This window comes from Eriocheir sinensis, chromosome 57, assembly GCF_024679095.1.
Source record: "Eriocheir sinensis breed Jianghai 21 chromosome 57, ASM2467909v1, whole genome shotgun sequence".
NCBI classification, from domain to species: domain Eukaryota; kingdom Metazoa; phylum Arthropoda; class Malacostraca; order Decapoda; family Varunidae; genus Eriocheir; species Eriocheir sinensis.
This window is the reverse complement of record NC_066565.1, coordinates 4365135-4386198: the sequence shown is the minus strand read 5'-3', so window position 1 is coordinate 4386198 and position 21064 is coordinate 4365135. Positions and strand designations below refer to the sequence as shown.

Below are 21064 nucleotides of genomic sequence, written 5' to 3'. Positions count from 1 at the left end.
TAACCTGTAAAACAATTTTCTCTCATTGACTGATTGTTTAATTTCGCCATTAAACCACGGTGGGCTTTATTAGTGTTAATTCGCTTCGCTCAAGGGGCGAATGTGTTCTGCTGAGTGAGTAAGTGATTTTAAACTTAGCCAGGCTTCCTCTCGTTACCGTCATCTGATAGTTGTATTTCTGTTAGTTTTTGTCGATTTCTGAAGTTAGCTCTTTGAAATTGGGCACCTTTGCTTTATTTTCATCACTGATGATTGAGCTTTAATGTAAGCGCACTAATTTATGATCGCAAGAACCGAGGTGTTCTCCTACACCGTGACACTACTGACAAGGTTATCTTGGGTCGTTATAACAAGGTTGAGTATATTATTTTGTCGAGTTGGCTCAGAAACCATTTGGCTTAGATAATTTTCTTCTAGAAATTGATCATTCTATGTGACCCTTCTGTACCTGACAGTATCGCCCAGTCGATATGGGGAGTTAAAGTCTCTAATATCAGTGAGTCGTTGTTATTAAGTGACTGCCTTAAGACGCTGTACATTTCAAGGTCGTCATCGGTGATTGCTTGGGAGGTCTGTAGGTGACAGATATATTTAAATTGACTTTGCAATGTTTACTGCACGCACAAATGTTCAGCATTACTGTTTCCCGGTGTTTTGTCGGTGGGTTGCAAATAGCTTTTGACATAAAGGCGGCCACCGCCTCTGATTTACACGATCTTTGTTGAAGAGTCTGTAGCCATCTATGTTGTATTCGGAACTTAAATCAATATTTGTGGTGTCGATAAATGTTTCGGTTATAACAATTATGTCAAAATTTTCTGTTAAAGCAAGACATCTCAGTTCATCAAATTTGTTTCTTAGGCTACCGCATTGAAACTAAGGATTTTAAGTTATCTAGAGGCTTGGTAATACAGGTGGTGGTACTTGCGGGATCACGGTTACGGGTTTGTTCTCGATGCTTGGCGTCTATTTACACGGGTGGGTGGAGGGGCGTGGCCGTTTTTTTTTTTTCGGATGCACGCACTGCTTCGTTGAGGAGCCTTCCGAGTCTGGCTGCCTTGATGGGAGAAAGGTGCAATCCGTCCCTGTGGAAAAGTTCATTTTGTCCATAGAAATTGTCCCATGCGTTTAGGAACTCCGTCAAGCTCCTACAAAGAGTCTGTAAGCGGTTGTTTAGGCTGAAGGCCTTACTGAAAAGTCGCTCTCCGCCCAAGTCGTGGTAGAACTCCTGAAATCAAAATGTTAGGGATTTAGTCTTATACTGCTGGATGAGCCTACGGTACTTCTCCAGGAGTTCCTCAGACCGTGGTGGCGTGGATTCGTACCTGTGGATAACAAACAGTGAATCATTAGTAGCCTGGGGGAGATCTCCTCAAGAGCGAGAGAGAGAGAGAGAGAGATATATATATATATATATATATATATATATATATATATATATATATATATATATATATATATATATATATATATATATATATATGTATATATATATATATATATATATATGTATGTTGGTTTGTGGGAGGGAAGGGGAGGGAGAAAGGAAGTTTTAGGGAGAGGAGGGATGGAGCGAGAGTTGGTTCATGGGAGGGAGGGAAGGAAAGGGAGAGGAGAGAGAAGGGAGAGAAGAGATATGGGTTTCTGGGAGGGAAGGGGAGGGGAGGGAGGGAGTTCATGGGAGAGGGAGGATTTGAACGACACCACTAATTTGCTCGATTTTGTGTGTGAAGAGAGAATGTGAGGTGAGTATGTGAGGGAAAGACTCGGGTGTGAGGGAAGGACCACCAGTAACATGTATCAATAGAATGGAGGAGTGAGTTTGGAGAGAGAGACAGCTGGTGGGCAAGACTGAGGATGACTGTGGGTCGTATTACTAGACATTTCGCTGCCAAAGAACACATATTTGACAAGGCTTTCGTAGGAGTCATGGGCATTTCCAGGCGTACTTTTATGACCCTGGTGGTAGTGTGACCCTTCTCCTGTACCGTGAACCTGAAGAAACACTCATTAGAACCCGACTGACCCCCTCTTTGACCTTCTGAAATAGCTGGTGATGCGAGGGTGTCTTATAATGCCGACCTGTGTGTTTTGTGAAGAAATGGGAAGGGTAGACCACCAGTGAAATGGATCAGTAGAATGGGTGAGTATTGGAGAGAGAGACAGCTGGTGGACAAGACTGAGGATGACTGTGGGTGCAAGAATGAAGATGACTGTTTTTGTGGAAAGAGACAAGTATTGGAGAGAGACAGCTGGTGGGCAAGACTGAGGACGACTGTGTGTGCAAGAATGAAGATGACTGTTTTTGTGGAAAGAGTATACAAGGTGAGGACTAAGGAACAGGGTGTCAGAGGGAGACCACTAGTGAAATAGATCAGTAGAATGGACAAGTATTGGAGAGAGACATCTGGTGGGCAAGACTGAGGACTGTGGGTGCAAGAATGATCATCACTCACACAAACCATTTCATAATATATATCAAAGCATTTGTGATCAGTTTATGCATCATCTATTTTGGGGGTTTATATAATGGCACAAATTTGGCCCGTCGCTGCTACACGGTAAAGCCACAAATTTGGCCCGTCGCTGCTACACGGTAAAGCCACAAATTTGGCCTGTCGCTGCTACACAGTAAAGCCACAAATCTGGCCTGTCGCTGCTACACGGTAAAGCCACAAATTTGGCCCGTCACTACTACACTAAAGCCACAAATTTGGCCATCGCTGCTACGTAAAGCCACAAATTTGGCCCATTGCTGCCACACGGTAAAGCCAAGTTATTTGCTACATGGCTGCCATGGTAAACACAATTCGTCATTGCTGCCCTTACGGTAAAGCCACAAGCAGCCATTATGCTGCTACACAGTAAAGCCACAAATTTGGCCCGTTGCTGCTACTGGGTTAAACAATCTTGTGTTAGATAGGCAGATAACCTTCCTGCATTTTTTTCCATCAAGCTCCAAACTTAGGGGCTATTACACTGGGCAAATTTTCCGTGGATCTTCAGTCAAACCACAATTTCCGCTGGTGGTTCTCATTTGTTTCTTGTTATTGCTGCTGCTGCTGATGATGATGATGGTGAGTAATACCGTAGTCGTCGGTGAAATCTACTGTAGCTTTGGAAGATGGGTAGACGCGTCAGAAAACCACGGAAATAGGAGAACCACGCCAGCGAAATTGTGGTTTGACGGAAGATCCACGGAAAATTTGCAGTGTAATAGCCTTAAGTTTGGAGACTGATGGGAAAAAATGCAGGAAGGATGTCTGTCTATCCAACAAATTGTTTAACCGGTAGCAGTGATGGGTTAAATTTGTGGCTTTACCGATGTAAGTGAGCCAAATTTGTGGCTTTACCGTGTAGCAGTGACGGGCCAAATTGTGGCTTTAAGTAACAGTAACGGAGCCAAATTTGTGGCTTTACTGTAGCAGTGGGCCAAATTGTGTGGCTTTACAGCAACAACAACAATTTGTGATATAAACCCCCATAATAGATGATGCATAAACTGATCACAAATGCTTTGATATATATTATGAAATGGTTTGTGTGAGTGATGATTTTTTCTCATTTTTCTCGCTTCGAGGGACCATTAAGAAACATGATCCCTGCTGCTACTGGGTTAAATGTGGTGTTAGCACATTTTCATGCCTCCTCATTCTCCTCCCCTCTCCACCCTAGGACATTCCAGCGGCTGTGGGGTCAGGTCGGCCAGAACCTCCCCAAGTACCGCAGTTTCCCTAAGCTTGTCGGGGAGTGCGGAGGCAAGAACTACCATCTGGTCCACCCCTCCATGACCCTGAATCTGCCATGTGGAACAGTCGCTCCGCCGCCAGTATGCGGCCAGAAGTGTTCCGCCTGCTCCCGCGCGTACTTCCCTGAGTCCCTGTGGCCTGAGGTATGTGTGTGTGTGTGTGTGTGTGTGTGTGTGTGTGTGTGTGTATTTACCTAGTTGTAATTTACAGGGCCTGGGCTTACGCTTCTGTGGTCCCGTCTCCGTATCTATAATTATCCAACTTATACATGAATCTTAACACACTCTTCGCCGATACTATTTCTTCACTTAATCTGTTCCAAACCTCTATATTTGTGTGTGTGTGTGTGTTTACCTAGTTGTGATATACAGGAAATAGTCTACACTCATGGGGCCGCGTCTCTGTTGAACCAAACTTTAAACTCATTTATTTTTCTGTATTAGACAACCTCTGTATCCAGGCTGCTCAGTGGGTCTTTACAAAACTCTGGCTGGTATTACAAGACACTTTGCCATATCACATCAGCTATTTCTAAAGGTCAAAGAGGGGATCAATCGGGTTCCAATGAGTGTTTCCTTAGGTTCACGGTACAGAAGAAGGGTCAGACTACCACCAGGGTCATAAAACTACCCCTGGAAATGCCCACAACTCCTACGAAAGCCTTGTCAAATGTGTTTCCTAGGTTCATGGTACAGAAGAAGGGTCAGACTACCACCAGGGTCATAAAACTACCCCTGGAAATGCCCACAACTCCTACGAAAGCCTTGTCAGTTATGTGTTCTTGGGCGGCGAAATATCTCACAATACGACCCTGGATTTCTTGGATGTTTTTTAAGCCGTTTGTCTTTCCAACTTGTTTTCGTGTTCTGTAGTTGCTCCCTCGTCCCATACTAACACACCCCACCTCTGCTGTCCCCTCCCTTCATTGCCCTCAACACTGCGATCATGTCTTCTCTCTTTTCTCTTCTTAGGATGCCAGACTTAAGTATTTCACCTTTCCCTCTACAATAAATCTGTCCACCTTGGTTGCTGCTCTCTGAATTCTCTTTATCTTGTTTGTTTCTTGTAATGTGGGAACTATGCTCTTAGGGATGCATTAAACCCCTTGTCAATTTCTTCATCTGCTCTCTGAATTCTCTTTATCTTGTTTGTTTCTTTTAATGTGGGAACTATGCTCTTAAGGACATATTAAACCCCTTGTCAATTTCTTCATCTGCTCTCTGAATTCTCCTTATCTTGTTTGTTTCTTTTAATGTGGGAACTATGCTCTTTGGGACACATTTAACCCCTTGTCAATTTCTTCATCTGCTCTCTGAATTCTCTATCTTGTTTGTTTCTTTTAATGTGGGAACTATGCTCTTTGGGACGCATTTAACCCCCTATCAATTTCTTCATCTGCTCTCTGAATTCTCTTTATCTTGTTTGTTTCTATTAATGTGGGAACTATGCTCTTAGGGACGCATTAAACCCCTTGTCAATTTCTTCATCTGCTCTCTGAATTCTCCTTATCTTGTTTGTTTCTATTAATGTGGGAACTATGCTCGTAGGGACGCATTAAAACCCTTGCCATTTTCTTCATCTCCTATCCTTCTCTCTCCTCCCTGGTATCCATCCTTCTCATATCCTCACCCAGGCATCAAAAGACAACTCATGTCTCTCCACAGTTTAGAAGTCTCCCACAATCTTGCTTATGTGTTTCCAGGCAGCAGATTATCCAGGAGCAACACTCCCAAGTCTTTCTCCCTTGTTTGTGTGATATATTGTACTTTACCCATTTTGAATAACTTGCATCTTTTCGCGTTAACTTTATTTCCTTTTCCTGACTCCATTTGTAAGTCTTCAAATGACCCAGCAGCTCCATCTCCATTCTTTCCCGGGCGGAGTGGAAAAATTTGGGCGGCTTTTCCGATACCCTACGCCCCTGTCCACCCAGCAGTGAATGGGTACCAGGTATTAATCGGGGGTTGTGTCCCGTCTCCTGGGGTCTGTTCCCTTCTCCTATAATTCCTTCCCCTTCTGTCTCTCTCCGGCGTACGACCACAGATGTTGCGCCGACTAAACCAAACTTTCCAACTTTCCGTCTCCATTCTTCTCAGCTTTTACTTTCTTCTTCTTGGCGTCATCTGCAAGCATGTTCACATTACTGTTTGTTCCTTCCACTACATCATTGACAAACCAGAAACATTGTGGGTGCCATCACTGAGCCTAGCAGAACTCCACTTGTTAAATTATTTCCCTCTATGCTGATATTTGGCTTTTAACCGTGTAGCAGCGATGGGCCAAATTTGTGGCTTTACCGTGTAGCAACGATGGGCCAAATTTGTGGCTTTACCATGTAGCAGCGACGGGCCAAATTTGTGGCTTTACCGTGTAGCAGCGACGGGCCAAATTTGTACCATGATATAAACCCCCCCAAAATAGGTGATACATAATCTGATCACAAATGCTTTGATATATATTATGAAATGGTTTGTGTGAGGGGTGATTTTTTCTCATTTTTCTCGCTTGGAGGGACCATTAAGAAACATGATCCCCGCTGCTACCGGGTTAAAACCACTGCCATCATTTGTGGGTGTGTGGAAGCCTCTCACCCACTCTTGAGGCTCCCCTTAAGTCCTCTTGTGTGCTCCAACCTTTGCATCAATGACTTGTGTTGTGCCTTTCTTAGTTCATCCCTTCTCCCCTGATCCCTTCCCCTCATCGCTTCCCTCCCCTCATGGCTTCCCTCCCCTCATCCCTCCACCTCATGGCTTCCCTCCCCTCATCCCTCCCCCTTCCTCCCCAGATCAAGGAGCGCATGCTGACCACGCTGCAGGGGTTGAAGACAGGTGACCCCCGGCAGTACGACAGCTTCATGGGCGCAGTGATTGATGGCACGGCCTTCAAGAGGATCAGCAGCTACGTGGAGCATGCCAGGACCTCCCCAAACCTCACCATCCTGGCCGGGGGGAAGTGTGACGACAGGTGGGCTTGCTTGCTTGACTTAAGAGAGATTTACATAGATATTCAGACCACACAGATCTTATGGTCCAGACTAATTTCTAGGGTTGCACTGATTAATTGGTAAGTAATCGGCCACTTTGCTGATTGATCGGTAATTGGCCTTTTGACTGATTAATTGGGGCAGATTAGTAAATTTTTTCTCCTTTATAATACTGTAGTGCGGCGACGGCCTGATGAACGAGCCTCCCATAACCCACTTAGCCAGGGGGGTACCTCTTTGGCCGACTCGGTAAGGAGTGGCTCTCCCGTCACGCTGGTCGCGGGTTCAATCCCAGGCAGCCGGGGAATACCCTCACTTTGTCTTGATTAATTTCTCGTGTTATTTCGATACACGCAGAGGATGTGTTGGGAAATAGGAAGGATGGAAAATAAGCTCGTCGGGGCATTATGATACAATGTACATAACACAATATTAATGATGTTAATGTAAGGATGGTGATGTTAAAAAAAAACTCTGATACCTTTCCACAGCATTTATTTCAAACAAGTTCCTTTGTTATGTCACTACTCAGTACTCACTGGATCGTACCCACAAGACTTATGCGAAGCCACTGTGATTTAGCCTTTCTGTCTTCCACTTCTCGCTGGAACACCTTCCACTGCTGTAAGTGTTTCCGTTTACCCGTCCTGCAAGTGTTAAGTTCATATCGCATTGTTATGTCACTACTTGATCACTAGATCGTCCCCACAAAACTTATATGAATTTTAGAAATAATATGTGGAACGTCACCAGCTTACATAACACAGGCAACATGCTCACTGAGACACACGGACTGACTGACAGGCAAATGATAGCCTGTGGCGTGGGTCTCACGGACTCTCACCGAGTCCCGCCGTACTGGTACTGGACACGTTCAGATACAGACTTCAGATGCGCTTATACCATTTTCAGTTTTACCTAATTGAGGGACATTATTCAACTCTTTCACCACTGTAGCTACATAAAGTTTTTACTTCATATTAATATGCAGTAATCATACGGACTGTATACTTTGTACTAATAAAAGAAAATCAAAACATGCGTGTCTTTAGTTTAGAAGTAAGCAAACACAGTGTAACAGTAAATTAGTAGAAGACTTGAGAGATTGACAAACTCTCTGTACACAACCATTTCTCGTAGCATCTAGGATCACCACAAGAACGAGAAAACTGGCAAATTCTAACATATTTAAACCAGGATGTTTACAAAAACAAGGCTAAATTATAAGTAACAAATTACTAGAAGTATTTGCTCTCCATACAGGAGATGACAGTTGGGTGGTAAACAAAGTTGTAAACATGAGGGTTACGGTATGTCTTTAACTTTGTGGTACCAGTGTTAAGTAATTAAGGAAGATTAATCACATTTATAATTTATAAATAATCGGCCGATTATTCGGTATCGGACGCTTATTGGTTACTGATTAATCGGTAATTGGTAATTGGCAAAATTGCTTATCGGTGCAACCCTAATAATTTCTACTTTATTAAATATTATCTTGGAGGAAGTGTCGGTCAAGCTTGGTTTTAAAGGAGCCAATTGTGTTGTACTGGACCACTGAAGAGAGAGAGAGAGAGAGAGAGAGAGAGAGAGAGAGAGAGAGAGAGAGAGAGAGAGAGAGAGAGAGAGAATTACATATCATGACACATAACAAAAAAATAGATATGACAAGCTACACACATCCCCATACCACTGAGCCACCCCCACAGCAGCTGACTGACCCCCTTGACCCTGACCTCTGACCCCATTGCAGCGTGGGTTACTTCGTGGAGCCAACGGTGGTGCAGACAACGGACCCACACGACCGCATCATGACCGAGGAGATCTTTGGCCCGGTGCTGTCATTGTTTGTGTACCCCGACGCTGATGTGGACAAGATGATCGACATTGCCAACCACTCCACGCCCTACGCCCTCACCGGAGCCATCTTTGCCCAGGACAGGTTGGTATGGGGTGTGTGTGTGTATTTACCTAGTTGTATTTACATAATTGTGAAATACAGGAAAAGAGCCGTACTAGGCTTGTGTGAGTCAACGGGACCCGACAGTTTGTCCCCGCGGTTATTAAAAGAGCTTAAACAACAAATACTTCAACCACTCACTAACATATTCAACCGGTCAGTTCAACTGAACAAGGTCCCGGAAGACTGGAAGATGGCGAACGTAACACCGATTTTCAAAAAAGGAGACAAAAGCGTTGCATTAAACTACAGGCCCATAAGTTTGACATCAGTGGCAGGAAAAATACTCAAAAAGATTATTAGAGACAAACTTGTTAAGTTTCTAGAAGACAATAATGTAATCTCCGACACCCAGCATGGCTTCAGAAACAAGCGCTCCAGACTAACGAATTTATTAGACTTCTTCCAAGGTATATATAAGAACTGGGATGCCCACATCCCCAGTGATGTTATATACCTGGACTTTCAGAAAGCCTTCGACAAGGTACCGCACGAGCGACTCCTTAAGAAACTGCACTCGGCGGGCATTGGAGCCAATCTGATCGCGTGGATAAGAGATTGGCTCACTGACAGAAAACAACGAGTACTACTCAACGGACAGCCTTCCGATTGGCTTCCAGTCACTAGTGGAGTGCCTCAAGGGCCAGTGCTGGGACCCATTCTCTTCATCATATATATCAACGACCTCGAATCAGGACTGAAATCCACAATATCGAAATTTGCTGATGACACCAAGGTGGGGGGGAAAGGCCCTCACAAAGACCGACTGCGAAATCATTCAGAAAGACCTCAATCACATTATCGAATGGTCGGAAAAATGTCAAATGTCCTTTAATGTTGACAAATGCAAAGTCATGCACATTGGGTCCAGAAATAGTAATGACACATACATCATGAATGGGAGACCTCTGCAAGCGATGCAGGAGGAAAAGGATCTTGGAGTCACTATCAGCAGTGACCTGAAACACGCGAATCACTGTAAAAAAAAGCATACAACAAAGCCAACACTATGCTCGGGTTCATAGCGAGGAACTTCGAGTGTAAAACGCCAGATGTGATGCTATCCTTGTATAATTCCATGGTAAGACCAAACCTCGAGTATGCAGTACAGTTCTGGTCTCCTAATTACAGAAAAGACATTGATTTACTGGAAAGGATTCAACGACGCGCCACAAAGATGATTCCAACCTTAAGGGCTCAACCGTACGAGGAACGACTCAAGCGACTCAATCTCTTTACATTGGAGAAAAGACGCCTACGAGGGGATATGATTCAAGACTTCAAGTATCTGAAAAAGTTCAATAATGTCGATTACTCCAAACTCTTTGACTGTAAACCAACACAAGAACTAGAAATAACGGTTTACCCATTCAGTCGTGTCGATGTAACACAGACATTGGAAGGAGTTTCTTTTCAAACCGAGTCATCCGCCACTGGAACAATCTTCCCTCAGAAGTAGTAAATGCGAATACCATCAACTCCTTCAAATATAGAATCGACCGTCATTTCGCTGCGTCGAGAGTAAACTGAATAACAAGGTGCTTTCATCTGCTCCTCAACATCGAGGTACTTTCATCTGCTCCTCAACATCGAGGTGCTTTCATCTGCTCCTCAAGCCCCAAGTGGTGGTCGAGCAGATTAAATCACCAAAGCAGGCGACCTCGTAATGAGCCAATAGGCTTTCTGTTGCCTGCATTTACATGTTTCCTTCCTCCCTTCCCCTCTCATCCCTTCCTCCCCTTACCCCTTCACCCCATCCCTTCACCCTTAACCCCTTCCCCCCTCATCCCTTCCCACCTAATCCCATCCTCTCTACATCCCTTCCCCCCATCCCGTCACCTCTTCATCCCCTCCTCAATGCCCCTTCCATTCCCCTTCAGAGCATGGCTGGCCAAGGCGACGGATGCCCTCAAGGACTCCGCTGGCAACTTCTACATCAACGACAAGTCCACCGGCTCAGTCGTGGCACAGCAGCCCTTCGGAGGAGCCAGGATGTCAGGTGAGTGTGGGGAAGGATGGGTGTGTGGGTGGTGGAGGAGAAAGGAAGGGAGGGATCAGAGAATAGAGAAGATTATAGAAATGGAGGAACGGAGGAAGGAGGGAAGGAAGGGAGGAAAGAAGGAAGAAAGGAAGGAAGGAAAGGAGGAAGGAAGGAAGGAAGGAAAGAAGGAAGGAAGGAAGAAAGGAAGGAAAGAAAGAAGGAAGGAAGGAAAGAAGGAAAGAAGGAAGGAAGGAAAGAAGGGAGGGAATGTGAGAATAGAGAAGATTATAGAAATGGAGGGACAGAGAAGGAGAGGGAGGGAAAGGAAGGAAGGAAGGAAAGAGGGAGGGAATTTAGGAGATAAAAAAGTAAAGGGAGGAAGGATATGAGAGAAAGAGAGAGAAGGAGAACCACAGAATAGAGAGGATGATGAAGGAAGGAAGGAAGAAAGGAAGGAGGGAAGGAAGAAAGGAAGAAAGAAAGGAAGGAAGGAAGGAAAGGGGGAGGGAATTTAGGAGATAAAAAAGTAAAGGGAGGAAGGATATGAGAGAGAGAGAAGGAGAACCACAGAATAGAGAGGATGATGAAGGAAGGAAGGAAGAAAGGAAGGAGGGAAGGAAGGAAGAAAGGAAGAAAGAAAGGAAGGAAGGAAGGAAAGGAGGAGGGAATTTAGGAGATAAAAAAGTAAAGGGAGGAAGGATATGAGAGAAAGAGAGAGAGAAAGAGAACCAGAGAATAGAGAAAATGAAGGAAGGACAGCAAGTCAGGCTAATAAATACCTTAACCCAGTAGCAGCGGGGATCATGTTTGTTAATGGTCCCTCTAAGCGAGAAAAATGAGAAAAAATCACCCCTCACACAAACCATTTCATAATATATATCAAAGCATTTGTGATCAGATTATGTATCATCTATTTTGGGGGGGTTTATATCATGGCACAAATTTGGCCCGTCGCTGCTACACGGTAAAGCCACAAATTTGGCCCATCGCTGCTACACGGTAAAGCCACGAATTTGGCCCGTCGCTGCTACTGGGTTAAGGAAATAAATGCTTGTGGGAATTGCATTGATAATCACCCCATGAATGCCTTCCACTCATCCACCAGAGCATCAGACCACCAATCCATCTGAAACTGACCTCTTGAAACAACCACTTTCTACCAGACGAGGGAAGGCACTCTCTCTGGGGCATGAGGTCTTGGTTAACCTGTAGACCGTGGCAGTGTTTGAAGAGTAGCCCCCTTAAATGAATGGTCTAAATATCGTCACCCTCATAAAATAATCGCCTAATTCATTTTACAGTGATTTCCAGGTTTTTGTCTACATCAATTTTTCAACATGTGACGTCCAGTTTTGTAGAGTTGCCTCCGTCATTCAGGGTTTGAGTGTTCTAGAATTCGCCTTTTCATTTCTGCCTAAATCTTAAGCCAAGTGAGATGATGACGGTTCTTTTCTGATTTCCTGAGAAGTAGAAAATAAGGACTTAGGAGGTCTGCTTATGAAGGTGGCGATATGGTCACTGCCGACCTTAGGACCGTACCATAAATATAGTTACGCCGCATAATCGATGTTTTAACCCCTTGACTGTGGATTTCCTACAAGAAGACATCACCAAGCTACAGGAATGGATCAAAAAGTGGCTGCTACAATTCAATGAAGAAAAATGTAAAGTCCTGCACCTTGGGAGGGGATATCCAGCACACCAATACCACATGGGAAACACTCCACTATCCACCACAGAGGCAGAGAAAGACATGGGAGTGTGTGTTACCAGGCTACCAGTGAAAGGATATCCAGCACACCAATACCACATGGGAAACACTCCACTATCCACCACAAAGGCAGAGAAAGACCTGGGAGTGTATGTTACCAGGCTACCAGTGAAGGGATATCCAGCACACCAATACCACATGGGAAACACTCCACTATCCACCACAGAGGCAGAGAAAGACATGGGAGTATATGTTGCCAGGCTACCAGTGAAGGGATATCCAGCACACCAATACCAAATGGGAAACACTCCACTATCCACCACAGAGGCAGAGAAAGACATGGGAGTATATGTTACCAGGCTACCAGTGAAGGGATATCCAGCACACCAATACCACATGGGAAACACTCCACTATCCACCACAGAGGCAGAGAAAGACATGGGAGTATATGTTACCAGGCTACCAGTGAAGGGATATCCAGCACACCAATACCACATGGGAAACACTCCACTATCCACCACAGAGGCAGAGAAAGACATGGGAGTATATGTTACCAGGCTACCAGTGAAGGCGAAATCCATGCCAATCGCAGCAGACGGGTTAACAATCATCTATATATTGATTCTACTGCAGTCTGGAAGTGTTGTTATATTTCTGCCATACGAAGCTGACTGAATTTTGGATCGTCTGCATAGAGTTCCACCACTGTCTAAGGCTTAATGACAGGAGGCTGGTGTACCCCATCCCCTGTAGGCTTGCTTCTAATGCACTGTTTAGTTTTTATTTAGAATTTTTACTGTGCCTTTTCTTAACTTTCTATAATCCTGTGTTGTTTTTTATTCAGATGTTGTATTGGCAAGCAGCTGTAGGTATTTTTATCATACTCTTTGAATTTTCTATAATCCTGTGTTGTATTGGCAAGCAGCTGTAGGTATTTTTATCATACTCTTTGAATTTTCTATAATCCTGTGTTGTATTGGCAAGCAGCTGTGGGCATTTTTATCACTCTTTCAACTTTCTATAATGCTGTGTTGTATTGGCAAGCAGCTGTGGTGAGGCAGTTGAGGAAGCGTTAGAGAAAATGAAGGGAATCTAAAAGGATCTTAAAACTACTCCTTCCATTGCTGTGAGGGGAAAATGTAGGAAGAGATGAATTTGAGATAACTTTTCTTCCTCTTCTTTCTTTTTCTTCTTTTTTTCTGCATTTTCTTCTGTTTTTCCTCATCTTTTTCTTTTTCTTCTTCTGCTTCTTCTTTTTCTTTGATTCTTCTTCTTCTTCTTCTTCTTCTTCTTCTTCTTTTTCTTCTTCTGCTTCTTCTTCTTTTTCTTTGGTTCTTCTTCTTCTTCTTCTTCTTCTTCTTTGCTTTTTCTTCTTTTTCTTCTGCTTCTTCTTCTTGTCTTTGCTTTTTCTTCATCTTTTTCTTCTTCTTCTTCTTCTTCTTCGTCTTCTGCTTTTTCCTCTTCTGCTTTTTCCTCTTCATCTTCTTTTTCCTCTTCTTCTTCTACTTCTTCTTCTTCTTCTTCTTCTTCTTCTTCTCCTCCCACCCTCTCCTCCTGGGCATTCCTCCTCCTCCTCATGTCTTCCTCCACACAGTGTCTCCAAGTCTTCCTCAGTCTCACAGCCGGTCTCCTCCCTCCTCCGTGCTCCCATTGCCACAAAAAATAAATAACATCAAATCCACTCTTCCAGGCACCAATGACAAGGCCGGGGGGGTCCACTACGCCCTCAAGTGGACATCGCCGCAAGCTGTGAAGGAGACGATGGTGCCGCTGAAGGATGTGAAGTATCCCTACATGGGTTAAGGAGATGTCGACGCCGGTGGTGATGACGACGCCGGTCCGGTGATTGACGCTGCCGGTGATGACGTTGTGGTGATGGTGGTGATGCCTGTCGTTGTTGTTGTTGTGTGTGTGTGTGATGGTGGTGGTGAGGGTGGTGACTGTGTGTGTGTGTGTGTGTGTGTGTGTGTGATGTAGGGCAGTGTTGTTTCCATTCCTGTATATTTTCTCTCTCTCTCTCTCTCTCTCTTCAATAGAACACCTTAATTTGAGTTACTTGCTTCAGGTGACGAGATAATTTTTAATCAGTCTTTGAGGGACATCTTTTCTCAAGCGTTGGTCATATTATTTGCACTCCCGGAGAAATGTGTGTGTGTGTGTGTGTGTGTGCGCGCTTCTCCACGTGTACTGGGTTCCAAGATAATCACGTTCCCCCACACTCCTAGGTCGATATTGTAAGACACTTTTGCTTCTCACATCAGCTATATCTAAAGGTCAAAGAGGGGGTCAGTCGGGTTCTAATGAGTGTTTTTTAGGTTCATGGTACAGAGGAAGAGTCAAACTAACACCAGGGCCATAAAACTACTCCTGGAAATGCCCAAAACTCCGACGAAAGCCTTGGCAAATATATGTTCTTGGGCGATGAAATGTCAAACTAACACCAAGGCCATAAAACTACTCCTGGAAATGCCCAAAACTCCGACGAAAGCCTTGGCAAATATATGTTCTTGGGTGATGAAATGTCAAACTAACACCAAGGCCATAAAACTACTCCTGGAAATGCCCAAAACTCCAACGAAAGATATATGTTCTTGGGTGATGAAATGTCAAACTAACACCAAGGCCATAAAACTACTCCTGGAAATGCCCAAAACTCCGATGAAAGCCTTGGCAAATATATGTTCTTGGGTGATGAAATGTCAGACTAACACCAGGGCCATAAAACTACTCCTGGAAATGCCCAAAACTCCAACGAAAGATATATGTTCTTGGGTGATGAAATGTCAAACTTACACCAAGGCCATAAAACTACTCCTGGAAATGCACAAAACTCCGACGAAGGCCTTGGCAAATATATGTTCTTGGGCGATGAAATGTCAAACTAACACCAAGGCCATAAAACTACTCCTGGAAATGCCCAAAACTCCAACGAAAGATATATGTTCTTGAGCGATGAAATGTCAAACTAAAACCAAGGCCATAAAACTACTCCTGGAAATGCCCAAAACTCCGACGAAAGATATATGTTCTTGGGCGATGAAATGTCAAACTAACACCAGGGCCATAAAACTACTCCTGGAAATGCCCAAAACTCCAATGAAAGATATATGTTCTTGAGCGATGAAATGTCAAACTTACACCAAGGCCATAAAACTACTCCTGGAAATGCACAAAACTCCGACGAAGGCCTTGGCAAATATATGTTCTTGGGCAATGAAATGTTTTATAATACGACCCCTCGTCTGTACCACCGTAAGAAAATGCAATATACACTTTAATTTAACGGACACTTTTACTTTCTGTTCTGGCCCACACGGTCGTCACGAGTCACCCACACTCACTCGCTTCATAACCGTCACCACACAAGAGGAGCGGTGCCTGACTCGCCGTGTTGAGCCTGATATTCCCTGTTACCTCACTTGCCTTGACGTCTGTTTTGTGAGGCAGTGTTTGTTCAGTTGGTCATTTGAGGCGTCTGGTGAGGAAGGGGTGTAAGGGATGGAGCCATTTTTTCCCGCCTTGCACTGGGAACATCTCACTACACATCCCAGGAAGAACAAGACACAAGTTGCATAGGAAAAGCGACCGTGGATTTGGTGTTCTGAGGGTCATTTTTCCCTCGCAACTTGTGTCTCGTTAGGGGCATTTTTTTCCTGCTTTGTACTGGGAAAGTCACGCTACACATCCCAGGAAGAACAAGACACAAGTTGCATAGGAAAAGCGACCGTGGATTTGGTGTTCTGAGGGTCATTTTTCCCTTGCAACTTGTGTCTTGTTAGGGGCATTTTTTTCCTGCTTTGTACTGGGAAAGTCACGCTACACCTCCCAGGAAGAACAAGACACAAGTTGCACGGGAAAATCGACCTTGGATTTGGTGTTCTGAGTCACTTTCTCCCTTGCATTTTTGTCTAGTTTGTACTGGGAAAGTCAGCCTTCATATCCCAGGAAGAAAAAGACACAAGTTGCATAGGAAAAGCGACCTTGTATTTGGTGTTCTGAGTCACTTTCTCCCTTGCATTTTTGTCTAGTTTGTACTGGGAAAGTCAGCCTACACATCCCAGGAAGAACAAGACTTAAGTTGCATAGGAAAATCAACCTTGTATTTGGTGTTCCGAGTCACTTTCTCCCTTGCATTTTTGTCTAGTTTGTACTGGGAAAGTCAACCTTCACATCCCAGGAAGAACAAGACTTAAGTTGCATAGGAAAAGCGACCTTGGATTTGATGTTCCAAGGGTCATTTTTCCCTTGCAACTTTTATCTTGTTCTTTCCCGGTGCCGTCGAAAACACGTCCTTTGTCCCTCACGCCCCTTCTCCTCCCGACGCCTCATTTGCTGTACGTCACTCGCATACAGTCTCACTCACCAGTCCATGATGTTTACCTAGACTTGGTGCGCATTCAATCAGTCACTTGCAATGTTGTTTGACTCACCAAAGCATGTGCGGGATATTTTAAACGTGGTATTAGTGTTTTGTTAACGATTCTATGGCTGGCTTGTCTTCCTACTTCCATTTTGGGGATGAATTTAGACAGAAAATCATCCTGTTAGTATTTATCAGCAATTCTGTGGCTAGTTTGAGTTTTTATTTCCATTTCTGGGACGGGTCGATACTGAGTGTCCGATTTTCACAGAGTCGACATATTACGAAATCAGTCAGAAAGTTTAGTTGCAGGAGTTAAGGTTTTATTTTAAGGTTTTATTTGAGTAACTGTGAATGTGACCCTGTTGACAGCATTTGGCACTGAAGTTGAAGTTGAAATCGAAAGAAAACTGCTTGAAATAAATAGATATAATATTAAGAAAGACTGCCAGGGATGAGTTTAAGAGCTGTAGATGCCATGATAGTTTGTGTACAGTTTCAGGAGTTAGGTTTAGAAAGTTGAGAAAGAAACACACTTGAGAAAAGAGAGGAAGAGGGACTGTGAGAGGGGTGAGTGCAAGGGTTTTAAATATCAAGATAGTGTCTTTAGCTGCAGGAGTTATGTTTTTATTTTATGGTTTTATTTGAGTTCCTGTGAATGTGACCCTGTTGGCAACATTTGGCACTGAAGTTGAAGTTGTGACGGAAAGAAAACTGCTTGAAATAAATAGATAAAATATGAAAGACTGAACAAGGATGAGTTTAAGAGCTGTAGATGCCATGGTAGTTTGTGTACAGTTTCAGGAGTTAGGTTTAGAAAGTTGAGAAAGAAACACGCCTGAACAGAAGAGGAGGAGAGACTGTGAGAGTGAAGATTTTAAGAGCTGTAGATGTCATAGTTTCTTAATAGTTGCTGGAGTTTGGTTTTTATTTTAGTCACCGTGAACTTGTGTGGGAGAGACTCGTAGCCCGTCCAGCCCCATAAGGGAGAGTACGGATGTTAAATGAAAAGAAGAAGAAGAAGAGGGAAACAACTTGACACTTTTGGGGACGTGAATGACGGGAAAGTTGAGATGGAAAGAAACACGATTGAAATTGACATGACTTGACTGATGCAGAGTGGCTTGTGAACTGTCCGACACCACATACCCACCACCTCACACACACTCACTCACTCACTCACTCACCATAAACACCAGTGCCACCAGGAACACAAGAGGACACAGTAAAAAATTGAGGAAAGGAAGATGCTTGAGAGACGTAAAGAAATATAGCTTCCTGCAAAGAAATATAGAGGTTTGGAACAGACTAAGTGAGGATGTAGTATCGACGAAGAGTGTGCAAAGCTTTAAGGAAGAGTTGGACAAATACAGATACGGAGACGGGACCACACGAGCGTAAGCCCAGGCCCTGTGAAACTACAACTAGGTAAATACACACACTCACTCACAATCGCACAGAAGGGTAGAATTGCATGGTGTCAGAACTGTATTACAAAGACCTGTATTAGTTCAGTCTGTGTCCATTGAAAAGTTTGGCACTGTCTGATATTGCACAAGGAAAGACACCTGCTCAGAGGCTTGGCTTGCTCTCTGTCTATCTACGGGCCGCTTTTACAATCACTCTTTGTTATGATTGTTACCAACGGCGGTGATCGACGCTATAGTTTTCCACGTGAAACTGGCCTATGGGGTAGTGGCGGCTGCAGAGGAAGCAAGAGGTGTTGAGAGTGTGTGGCAAGGTGCGGGGCTAGGGCTAGGCTAATCCCGCAGCCGCCACTACCCCATCAGCCAGTTTTACGTGGAAATACCATAGCGGCAATAACAGCCATTGGTAACGATCAAAACAAACAAAACAACTGTGAAAGCGGCCCTATGTCTCTCTATCTCTCTCTCCCCCCCTTGCAACATGTGCCTCCCTCTTTTGCCTTATCAAACACGTATGTCTGACAGTAACTCACTCACACCTGGTCCTGGCTTGCTGTGTTATGGACTCCCTCCCTCCGTGTTCCTTGCCTGTATCTGCACCTCACTTCCCCCACGCTTGCTGGAATCCTTTATTGGCTCACGTGGGGGCCGCTTTCACAGTTGTTTTGTTTGTTTTGATCGTTACCAATGGCTGTTATCGACGCTGTAGTATTTCCACGTAAAACTGGCCGATGGGGTGGCGGCTGTGGGGTTAGCCTAGCCTACCACCTTGCCACACACTCTCAACACCTCTCGCTTCCTCTGCAGCCGCCACTACCCCATAGGCCAGTTTCACATGGAAATAGTATAGCGTCGATCACCGCCATTGGTAACGATCAAAACAAAGTGACTGTGAAAGCGACCCTAAGTCTCGGGCTCTCCAGAAGTGTTTGTCTAGTCACAGTTGCTGCTCTAGAGGCAGTACAGTTGGTGTGGGAGTGTTGTGTCCATCCAGCGACCCTCCAGTACCTGCAGCTATAATAGTTTGAACCAGAGCCGTAGAATAGGAGAGTCTGGCCACCTTCATCACAGGCTCCGTGTTGTTGAGTACTCTGAGGTCATGGTGCTGTGGTGTCACCGCTCGGGGCACCAGCAGGGCAGAAAAGACTACACTCAGGGGCCTTGTGTGTTGCAGTGCTGTATAACCCAATAAAGTTAAGTGCAGAGTCTTGAAGGATGCTTGTGTTCCTCTCTTTATGGTTACTTATGCTTCTAGTGACACACACACACACACACACACACACACACACACACACATGCAGTGCCGGGGAATAGAGTGCATGGGTCTGGAGAGAATACAAACATCAGCAGATGAAGTTAAAAAATTATTGGAAGAATTGGATGTGAGGAAATCAGCAGGACCGGATGGTATATCAAATTGGGTGCTAAAAGAGTGTAACCAGCAAATAGCTGAAAAGTTGAGCAACTTGATTAATGTCTCACTAGCACAAGGGAAGGTACCGAGAGACTGGAAGAGGGCTAACATCGTCCCAATACATAAAGGAGGAAGTAAGGAAGACCCGTTGAACTATAGGCCAGTGTCATTAACAAGTGTAGTAGCAAAGATGTGTGAGAAAATTATAAAAAACAGATGGGTGGAGTATTTAGAAGAAAACAGTATATTAACAAATAGCCAATTCGGATTCAGAGGAGGACGGTCTTGTGTAACTAATCTGATCAGCTTCTATTCAAGAGTAACTGATACAATACAGGAAAGAGACGGTTGGGCAGATTGTGTGTATCTGGACTCAAAGAAGGCGTTTGATGAGGTACCACACAAGCGATTAATATATAAATTTAATCATGTTGGAGGTCTGGGTGGTTCAATACTGGATTGGGTTATGGACTCTTTGACGAAGAGAGAAATGAGAACAGTAATCAGGAATAATAAATCAAGCTGGATGGAAGTGACGAGTGGAGTCCCCCAAGGATCGGTGCTGGCTCCGATTATGTTTGTAATTTATATTAATGACATGACAGAAGGGGTGACAAGCTATATAAATATGTTTGCTGATGATGCTAAAATAATGGGGAGGGTGGCTGATGAAGAAGACTGTGTAGCCCTGAGCCAAGATCTCCATAGAATAAGCGAATGGTCACGCAAATGGGAAAAGACATTCAATACAGAGAAGTGTAGCGTGATGGAGTTTGGTAAGAGCAGTAGACGAATATCAGGGAACTACTCTCTGAGTAATGAAAGAATCATGAAAAGAAATGAAGAAAAAGATCTGGGAGTGATCATAACAGACAAGTTATCCTTTGGAAAACATAAAGACCGGATAACTGGGGAAACATACAATCTTCTTAGAAACATAAAAGCAGCTTTTACATATTTAGACAAAGAAATGGTGAAGAAACTAATAACATCGATGATACGTCCAAGACTGGAATATGCAGCATTAGTGTGGTCACCTAGATTGAAGAAAGAAATTAGAAAGTTGGAAAGAATACAAAGAGCAGCGACTAAATTACCGGAAACTCTGAGAGAACATACTTATGAAGAAAGACTGGAGAAATTGAGACTAACAACACTGGAGAGCAGAAGAGAGAGAGGGGACCTAATAGCATTGTACAGGATACAAGAGGGATTGGAGAAATTGGACAGGGAAGACCTAGTGGAACGTGACAGAAGTGTGACAAGAGGCAATGGTAAGAAATTGAAGAAGAGCGACTGTAGGAGAGACATCAAGAAATACAGTTTTCCATACAGAAGCATAACAACATGGAACGGATTTGACATGTGTGCAAAAACGATTCATGAATTTAAAGCCAAACTGGATGATAAGTGTTATGGAGACGGGACAGAACGAGCCTCTTTTCCTGTATTTCACAACTAGGTAAATACACACCAGGC

General features: G+C 44.0%; 2 protein-coding genes across 5 annotated transcripts in view; both read left to right on the top strand.

Moving 5' to 3' along the window:
- LOC126984642 (delta-1-pyrroline-5-carboxylate dehydrogenase, mitochondrial-like) overlaps positions 1 to 19376 on the top strand; it is a 145125-nt gene extending 125749 nt beyond the window's left edge. The window contains exons 9-12 of one of the 4 annotated variants that reach the window (XM_050838506.1): positions 6535 to 6713; positions 8486 to 8674; positions 10573 to 10691; positions 14075 to 19376. In XM_050838506.1, the coding sequence (XP_050694463.1) occupies positions 6535 to 6713; positions 8486 to 8674; positions 10573 to 10691; positions 14075 to 14187 (600 nt within the window). In that variant the 3' untranslated portion in view covers positions 14188 to 19376. The remainder of the gene's footprint in view (positions 1 to 6534; positions 6714 to 8485; positions 8675 to 10572; positions 10692 to 14074) is intronic. The other 3 variants (XM_050838505.1, XM_050838504.1, XM_050838503.1) reach the window with 3 other exon arrangements.
- Positions 14704 to 19376, top strand: LOC126984644 (uncharacterized). The gene is made up of 2 exons (XM_050838508.1): positions 14704 to 15276; positions 15529 to 19376. Exons 1-2 carry the CDS (start codon positions 14704 to 14706, stop codon positions 15877 to 15879), a joined length of 924 nt encoding a protein of 307 aa, XP_050694465.1. The 3' UTR covers positions 15880 to 19376.
- Positions 19377 to 21064: the final 1688 nt, after the last annotated feature.